The sequence below is a fragment of the Otolemur garnettii genome, unplaced genomic scaffold, assembly GCF_000181295.1.
Source record: "Otolemur garnettii isolate 467f Iridium unplaced genomic scaffold, OtoGar3 scaffold00153, whole genome shotgun sequence".
Taxonomy (NCBI): domain Eukaryota; kingdom Metazoa; phylum Chordata; class Mammalia; order Primates; family Galagidae; genus Otolemur; species Otolemur garnettii.
In genome coordinates, this window is record NW_003852548.1 from 1534930 (window position 1) to 1544292 (window position 9363).

At 47.1% G+C, this 9363-nt stretch overlaps 1 protein-coding gene and 1 non-coding gene across 2 annotated transcripts in view; one reads left to right on the forward strand and one right to left on the reverse strand.

Moving 5' to 3' along the window:
* Positions 1 to 392: 392 nt before the first annotated feature.
* Positions 393 to 9363, forward strand: part of ARAF (A-Raf proto-oncogene, serine/threonine kinase) — a 14651-nt gene continuing 5680 nt past the window's right edge. Inside the window, exons 1-10 of the mRNA XM_012811318.2 lie at positions 393 to 544; positions 3145 to 3299; positions 3463 to 3566; positions 6149 to 6251; positions 6339 to 6493; positions 6602 to 6700; positions 8003 to 8144; positions 8247 to 8274; positions 8361 to 8506; positions 8607 to 8809. Coding sequence (XP_012666772.1) covers positions 3204 to 3299; positions 3463 to 3566; positions 6149 to 6251; positions 6339 to 6493; positions 6602 to 6700; positions 8003 to 8144; positions 8247 to 8274; positions 8361 to 8506; positions 8607 to 8809 — 1076 coding nt within the window. The 5' untranslated portion in view covers positions 393 to 544; positions 3145 to 3203. The remainder of the gene's footprint in view (positions 545 to 3144; positions 3300 to 3462; positions 3567 to 6148; positions 6252 to 6338; positions 6494 to 6601; positions 6701 to 8002; positions 8145 to 8246; positions 8275 to 8360; positions 8507 to 8606; positions 8810 to 9363) is intronic.
* On the reverse strand, positions 5967 to 6081 carry LOC111728381. The gene has a single exon (XR_002775694.1). It is a non-coding gene; the product is annotated as a small nucleolar RNA SNORA28 (small nucleolar RNA).

A 9363-nucleotide genomic window follows, 5' to 3' on the forward strand; every position in this document is an offset into this window, starting at 1 on the left:
GGGCCTGAGCCCTGTCACATCAAAAAAGCGCTGTCACCAAAAACTGTGACTACAGTTTCCTAGAAATTATAAACATCGTGGATCAACCGGGCTTTTTCCAACCCATTTCAAAGATGGTAAAACTGAGACAGGAAAATCCTCAGAGCGCTTATTGACCCACAAAGGGTAGTTAAGGATTTCTCCACCCAGATTTCTAAACTTCTAAGGTCAAACCCAAGTACAACGAAAAAAGTCCTGCGTTATTCCTCCACCGAACGATTTAAGTTAAAAGCCCTTGGCACGCAGGTCTGCGCTTGCGCGAGTCAGAACTAGCGAACTAGCCTCCGATCGACCTAGACATTTCGGGCCGCCCCTCCTAATCCGGAACCCGACCGACATTCCGTCGCTCTGGCCTTGACAGGCGTGACCTTCATTCAATAAGAATGGAGAGCTGAGTCCCACAAAGCCAATGGTGAAAGCCTGAGGGGTTGTGGAGGCGGACCCTGTGAGGAAACTAGAAGACAGGCCCAAGATGGAGGCGGCGGCGGCTGTAGCGGCGTGACAGGTGAGGGCGGGCTTGGTAGGGCTCGGTTTCTGGAGCCGCCGCCGGGCACGGGCAGGGAGCCCGAACTGAAAGCTCAGCTCCAGGATGTCAGTGCCTAGACTCCGGCGTCTCCCGCCCGGAACCGGAGGAGTGGTTTGACCCGGGGCGAGACCATCGTCGGCAGCGGGGGTGGGGTGGGTAGGCAGGAACAGACAGCCAAGGCTGCTGGTGATGGTTTTGCCCGCCGCGAGTGGCAGCGCGCTTGCGCAAAGCCGGAAGCCCTTCGGTAGGCGGGACTCTGTTGTGTGGGGCTTGGGTTGGTAGTTGTGATGCCCGGATTCCGTCTTAACCCCGGTCAAGGTGTTTGGTGACTCTTTCTTATCAGCTCCGAGAATGCATGCAGAGACGGCTCACTTTCCGGTTTCTTATTCTGGACTAATGTCTGACCCCCTAGGGGAATGTCTGAGGATTCCCTGGTTACTCCTCTTCAACCCTCCTCAACCCACTTTCACGGGCCCTCATTCAATTTACACTAGTAATATGTCTTTGACCCCTTCATTAGTTGCCAGGGAGAATTTTGGAGTCTCTTTCTTACCTTCGTTTTTCTCACCTCAGCAGCATTACCTTCCTTTTCCTTTCCCCATGACAGTATCTGGTGATCCGCTGTTACCCCCCCCCCTTTTGGCTCAAAGTTTGGTGACCCCCCCATTATCTTCCCTTCTCCCCCATTACAATTCCTAGTGATCCCTGTTACATTTCCTTTGAGCATAGTGTCTGGTGACCCCCTATGAATCCCTCATCAGAGAGTCTTGTGACGTCAGTCACCTAACAGTGTCTGTGGTCGTGCCATCCACATTGCATCTCAGGAGTTAGGGATGCTGGCTCGGCGCCTGTGGCTCAAGTGGCTAAGGCGCCAGCCACATACACCTAAGGTGGCAGGTTCGCATCCGGCCCGGGCCGGCCAAACAATGACGGCTGCAACCAAAAAATAGCCAGGCATTGTGGTGGGCCCCTGTGGTCCCAGCTACTTGGGAAGTGGAGGCAGGAGACTCGCTTGAGCCCAGGTTGGAGGTTGCTGTGAGCCGTGATGCCACAGCATGCTGCCCACAGGGACAGCTTGAGGCTCTGTCTCAAAAAAAAAAAAAAAAGTTAGGGATGCCCACAATGTCCTTTAAGAACATGTTTGGTGCAACTTCCATTTACCCAAACTAAGAGCAATGTCTGGTGATCCTCTCTTTCCCACCATCCTGTTTGTGACTCCTTCCCACCGTATCTGGTAGCCTCCCCACCCCCTTTTCCATCAAAAATCCAGGACATTCCACTCATGCCCCTTATGTACCTGAGACTTAAGTGCAGTTCTTTTTCATTGGGCCCCAGAAGAGTCATGTGTGCACCTGTGCCCTCCAGGACAGTGTGTGCTACCTCCCACTGTGTTCCCTCTCTTCCCTTCCCACCCTGTGCGGTAAATCTGAGACCTGGGCACTCAAGAGTGAAACAAACAGGAGGGTTTGAGCAAAGGAGGAACTGGGTGGACCGCAGGTGTGAACATTTTGGGGGCTGTTGTGTGGAAATTAGGCTGCAGGAGCCAATGGGAGCCTGGAGATGGAATTTAAATTTTTTTTTATTTTTAATTATGGTTATGGGCAGTGCCTGTGGCTCAAAAGGGTAGGGCGCCAGTCCCATATGCCAGAGGTAGCGGGTTCAAACCCAACCCCGGCCAAAAAAAAATTATTATGGTTACAAAATAGTTGTACATATTCAAGGAGTATATGTGATACAAATGTACAATGCATAATGATAAAATCAGGGTAATTGGATAGCCGTCACCTCAAACATTTATCATATCTTTCTTTATTTCTAATTCCTCTCTTGGAGTTATTTTGAAATATACAATAAATTATTGTTAACTCCAGTCACCTTGTGGTACTACTGAACACTAGGTCTTATTCCTTCTATCTAACATATTTTTGTACCCATTAACCATCCCCCTCATATTTTTTTTTTTTGATACGGAGCCTCAAGCTATCCCCCTGGGTAGAGTGCCATGGCATCATGCTCACAGCAACTTCCAACTCCTGGGCTCAACGAGTCTCCTGCCTCAGCCTCTCAAGTAGCTGGGACTACAGGCGCCCGCCACAACACCTGCCCATTTTTTGGTTGCCATCATTGTTGTTTGGCGGGCCCGGGCTGGGGATTCGAACCCGCCACCTTAGGTGTATGTGGCTGGCGCCTTAGCTGCTTGTGCCACAGGCGCCGAGCCAACCATCCCCCTCATTATCCCTCCCTGCTATCCTTCCCTGCCTCTGGTAACCATCATTCTACTCTATATTTCGATGAGTTCATGGGGTTTTTTTGGCTCCCACTTATGGGTGAGAACATGCAATATTTGTCTTTTTGTGATTTGCTTAATATCATATCCTCCAGTTCCATCTGTGTTGTTGCAAATGATAGGATTTTGTTCTTTTTTATGGCTGAATGACATTCCATTGTTTCTGTGTATTACATTTTCTTTATTAGTTCATTCATTGATGGCTGGAACTTGAATTTTATTTTGTCCCCTGCTTCTTTGCTTTCAGACTATCATTATTGGACCTTTGAATTCTTCCTCTGTCTTCTCCTAGGAGCCCCATGGCACCTGCCCACCCCCACCTCAGCCCATCTTGACAAAGTCTTAGGCTCCATGGAGCCACCAAGGGGCCCCCCTGCCAATGGGGCTGAGCCATCCCGGGCAGTGGGCACCGTCAAAGTGTACCTGCCCAACAAGCAACGCACGGTGGTGAGTCATGGGAGCAAACCTGTCAAGGATTATAGATGCACCCTTTTGTAACTCTGCAATTGGAAGGGTGACAAGGAATGGGGGAAGGTCTTTCCATAGGGATAGGAGTGTCAGTTGGGCCCTCTGTTGAGCACTGAGGATCTTCACATCTGCACACTCACAGGTGACTGTCCGGGATGGCATGAGTGTCTACGACTCTCTAGACAAGGCCCTCAAGGTGCGGGGTCTCAATCAAGATTGCTGTGTGGTCTACCGACTCATCAAGGGGTGAGTGTGGGTAACCCCACACCCACCCACTGTGTGCTTCCCTCCCATCCCCTTCTCAGGGTCATCATGAAATCCTCTATTCGCCTTCCCTTAGTCTCTAGTCCTCTCCTTATCTGTGGGAGATATGCTCTAGGACTCTCAATAGATGCCTGAAACCGTGGATAGTACTTAACTATTTGGCTGGACTTTGGAATACATTTCTGTTCATGTCTTTTACCCACAAATGTAATGCTTTGTCCATCTTAACTAAGCATTTACCATGCATTGTGGCTATAACTTTTGCACTTTGAAGTGCAACAGCAAAATCAGCTGAAAATGAAATGAATTTATTTTCCCTTTTTTTTTTTTGAGACAGAGTCTCAAGCTGTCTTTTCCTTTCTTCACAATTTCAAGAGTAGAAGAGTTATTCTTGCTATAGATCTCAGCAACCTCAGCATATGATTTTTTTCTTTCCTTAAATCAAGAGCTTTCATCTTCTCACTTAAAGGAAGCACTTTTTAAAAAATTTTTTTTTGCAAGAACTTTCATCTTCTCACTTAAAGGAAGCACTTTTAAAAAAAATTTTTTTGAGACAGTTTCACTTATTAACCCTCGGTAGAGTGCTGTGGCATCACAGCTCACAGCAACCTCCAACTCCTTGGGCTTAGGCTATTCTCTTGCCTCAGCCTCCTGAGTAGCTGGGACTACAGGAGCCCGCTACAATGCCCAGCTAATTTTTTGTTGCAGTTTGGCCGGGGCTAGGTTTGAACCCGCCACCCTCGGTACATGCCATTCTACTTGTGCTGTGACGTCATAGCTCACAGCAACCTCCAACTCTTGGGCTCAAGAGATCCTCTTGCCTCAGTTTTTCTATTTTTAGTAGTGGCTCTGGCTCAGGCTGGTCTCAAACCTGTGCTCAAGCAATCTACCTGTTTTGGCCTCCCAGAGTGCTGGGATTACAGGCGTGAGCCACCACATTCAGCCATTAAAGGAAGCACTTTATGGCTTCTCTTAGGCATATCTGAACCATCACTACTTATACACTTTGGGGCCATTATTATTAAAGTAAGGATGACTTGAACACAAGCACTGCAAATACTAAGACAGTCATCCGATAACTGAGATAGCTTCTTAGTGACTAACAGTAGCGGGCAGTGTAGATACCGTGGATAAGCTGGACAAGGGGATGATTCACGTCTTAGGAGGGATGGCAAAAGATTTCATCATACTACTCAGAACGGTGCTTGATTTAACTGGGTAACTACAACTGTGGAAAGTGAAAGCACAAATAAGGGGAAATTTTTGTAGTTCATTTAATCTATGAGTCCATCCATCTTTTGTTCCATCACTTCATTAGTTTGTTGGCCTGTAAGGTCAGCAACTCATTCTCTTTTTGGCCCCCAAGTCCTCACTCTGCTCTATCACTTCCAGAGATCATCTATTTTGTTCTTTCACTATTTCATTAATTCATCACTTCTCCTTCTTCAGTTTCCCCATTCTCTGTCTCCTGAGTTGGGCCTTGGTACCCTTCCATTTATTCCTCCATTCTGGGGTTCCTAAATTTTTTCTGCAATTCACACATTATTATTTTTTTGAGACAGAGTCTCACTGTGTCACCCTTGGTAGAGTGCTGTGGCATCACACCTCACAGCAACCTCAAACTCTTGGGCTTAAGTGATTCTTTTGCCTCAGCCTCCTAAGTAGCTGGGGCTATAGTAGTTGTCATTGTTTAGCAGGCCCAGGCTGGGTTTGAATCTGCCAGTCCCCATGTATGTGGCCAGCGCCCTAACCACTGAGCAACGAGCACCGAGCCCAGTTCACACATTATGTTTTATTTGTTCTTTCAGTGCCTCCTCAGCCTCCTTTTCTGAGCTCACTTAGCACTTGTCACACTTAGTTGTTTGGCTTCCTTCACTTCTTACCTTGTGGTTGAGAGCATGGCCTCTTCACTCTGTCTTGCCATTCGTTAACCCTTGTGGCCTTGGACAAGTCACTTAATCTCTCTGAACCTGTTTTCCTATCTGTAAAACGGCGGCAAGGATAGTGACTAATTCCTTAAGTTGCTGTAATGAGAATTAAACATGCCAAATATTGGCTTGGTGCCCATAGCACAGTGGTTACAGCACTGGCCACATACACAGAGGCCGGCGGGTTCAAACCCAGCCCAGGCCTGCCACACAACTATGACAACTGCAACATAAAAATAGCCGGGCACTGTAGCAGGTGCCTGTAGTCCCAGCTACTTGGGAGGCTGAGGCAAGAGAATCGCTTAAGCCCATAAGTTTGAGGCTGCTGTGAGCTATGACACCATGGCACTTTACTGAGGGTGACATAGAGAGACTCCATCTCAAAAAAATAAATAAACAAACATGCCAAATATTACTCCATGGATGGCAGGCTCAGAGGGACTTTTTTTTTTCCAGTGTTAAAGTCTATATAATGGCTTATCCCACAAAGGGAGAACACGAGAATAGGTTAGACTTTCTTGCTATAGCAAGCTCAAATTGTGTCGGACACTTTTGTCGGAGGGACTTTTGGATGTTTTCTGTTTCTCCATGGCCTCTGTCCATCCTTCTACTCATTCCCTTCAATGCCCTCTGCAGGCGAAAGACAGTCACTGCCTGGGACACGGCCATTGCCCCCCTGGATGGTGAGGAACTTATTGTCGAGGTCCTTGAAGATGTCCCACTGACCATGCACAATTTTGTGAGTGCAGGGTAGACAGGTGGGGCACACTGTGTGTGGAGAAAGGGTCTTGATCAGCCCTTAACCTTCCTTGTTCTGTGGCAGCAGGTACGGAAGACCTTCTTCAGCCTGGCATTCTGTGACTTCTGCCTTAAGTTTCTGTTCAATGGCTTCCGCTGTCAAACCTGTGGCTACAAGTTCCACCAGCATTGTTCCTCCAAGGTCCCCACAGTCTGTGTCGATATGAGTACCAACCGCCGACAGTGAGCTCAGCCTGGGGTGGGTGGGGGGATGGGGAGACAGGCCCAGCTGCAAGGTCCTTACAGACTGCTGACCCATGTCCCCTTCCTTTATACTCTAATGTCTTCAAGGTTCTACCACAGTGTCCAGGATTTGTCCGGAGGGTCCAGACATCATGAGGCTCCCTCAAACCGCCCCCTGAATGAGCCGCTAACCCCCCAGGGTCCCAGGTAGGGATGACTTAGCCAAAGGGCTACTGGGATAGAAAAAGATCTGGGGGCTCCTGTAGAACACAAGCAATATTTTAATCATATATTTATTTGACAAACATTTATTGAGTACCTACAAGTGTGAGTAAGGGCATGAAGCTGTGGGACCTTGGGCAAGTCACCTAATTTCTCTGGGCCTCAGTTTTATCATCTATAAAGAAGGGATAATAGCACTTTCTACCATATAGGGTTCTGTTGAGGATTAAATGAGGTAAGACATGTCGAATGCCAAGAATAGAATCTGGTACAGAGTAAATGATTAATTCAGCTTATAAATTATAAATATGTATGGTATATGTAAGCATACAACTACCTTGTTAATTTGTCCAGTACAACCATGCCCAAGCCTTTCCATTTTGAAGTGTGTATTATTTTATCATAAGTTACTTCCCTTTTATTTTTGTTATGTTTAAAATTATAACATATATTAAAATACATTATTGCTCCTATATATCATATATTTTATAATGTACATATTTATATTGTATATTTATGATATTGTATCGTGTCTTCTATTACATAATATTCTTATATAGAACATACATATTTATATAATATATGAAAAGGTGCAGTTAGGGGTATTATTTTTAATTATGGGTGTATGTGGATTATTTACCTTACAATTTAATTTCAGGATAGTGAAGGGTACAATAGGAAATATTTTTGTAACACTACAATATGTATAACATGTATGTGTAACATATAACACTATGCTTATGATAATATGTATATTCTAAAACATTGCCATTTTAATATAGCTCATGCATGTTATATAACATGTATTTGAATAGTACATGTAATTATATATTTATAAAACACTATATATTGCCCTTTCCCCACTATGTGTGGCTGGCTGTCCTTCCTTTAGGCCTTTGCTCCAATGTCACTTCCTCAGAAAAGCCCTTCCTGACTCCCTTAGGGATACTTTCCGTCTCCTCATTTTGCCTTATTGTTTTTTATTATACCTATCACCATCAGGCATATTATATATTTGGGTTTTTCTCTCTCCCTCTGCTAAAATATCAGCCCCACGAGGTCACAAACTGTTGTTTTGTCCACAATTTTATCTATACCATTGGGAATGGTATGTAGCACACAGCAGGCACTCAATAAATGTTTCTTGAAACAATGAATAATAGTACTGCCAGTGGACATTTGCTCTGTATGAGCCAAATGCCTGCTTACAGCCATAGGTTGAGTGGGGAGGGCTTTCTTGGTTCTCTGATTCATTCAACAGTGATTTCACAGCCTTTCCCCTGTCAGCCCCCGCACCCAGCACTGCGACCCGGAGCACTTCCCCTTCCCTGCCCCAGCCAACGCCCCCCTCCAGCGCATCCGCTCCACGTCCACTCCCAACGTCCATATGGTCAGCACCACAGCCCCCATGGACTCCAACCTCATCCAGGTTGGTGCCATGGGGGGCAATGATGGGGACCACTGGGCAGAGGGGAGAACGTTCCTGTTGGCCTCCACATCCTCTCTTTGACTCCTTTCCCTCTTCTTCCAGCTCAATGCCCAGAGTTTCAGCATTGATGGTGAGCCCCCTGTACCTGCACCCTGAACCCCCTAACCTCTGCCTTCACCCCTCTTGCCTTCACTCACATCCTCTCCACAACTACAGCTGCTGGTAGTAAAGGTGGTGGTGATGGAGTTCCCCGGGGCAGCCCCAGCCCAGCCAGTGTGTCCTCGGGGAGGAAGTCCCCACATTCCAAGTCTCCATTGGAGCAGCGGGAACGGAAGTCATTGGCTGATGAGAAGAAGAAAGTGGTACGCTCAAGGGGAAAACTTTGCGGGGGTACCACAAGCTGAGTGACATGGGATGAGGGATGTGGGCAAGCCCCTCAGATGCCACCTGTCTGGCCCACAGAAGAACCTGGGGTACCGGGACTCGAGCTATTACTGGGAGGTGCCGCCCAGTGAGGTACAGCTGCTGAAGAGGATTGGGACAGGCTCCTTTGGCACCGTGTTTCGTGGGCGGTGGCATGGCGATGTGGCCGTGAAGGTGCTCAAGGTGGCCCAACCCACAGCTGAGCAGGCCCAGGCCTTCAAGAATGAGATGCAAGTGCTCAGGTGAGGCCGCATGTGTGTGTAGAAGTGGGGGGTGGCAAGTAGGGCCTTGGCACCTCTCTGGATAAAGGTCATGCACAGAGCACGTCCTGGATCTCTCCTGCATTTGTGTTGTTAGACCATAATTCAAAGTTGTTTCTCTTTTAAGAATGTCCCTTTCTCCTTTAGGAAATGGGTATGTTTAGTGGGCCTCTGATGATACTATTGTTTGTGTTTGGTTTAACATTGGTATTAATTAATGGCTCTATCTCCAGATTGTGAGACTTCTCATTTGCATGTGGTAAACTGGGCAGGGGGCAGGCCACCATTCACATTCTTACACGCATTAGTGTGAAGAGCATTAATGTTAGTGGACACATCCCCAGGAAGGCTGAGTCCTTCCTTCCTCTCTGCTTGTACTACATTGTTAATGTTATGTTTATTGTCCTACATCTTGTTATTCATTAATTATAATAATGCCGGCTCAGCGCCTATAGCTCAACCGGCTAAGGCGCCAGCCACGTACACCTAAGGTGGCGGGTTCATATCCCCAGCCCGGACCCGCCAAACAACAATGA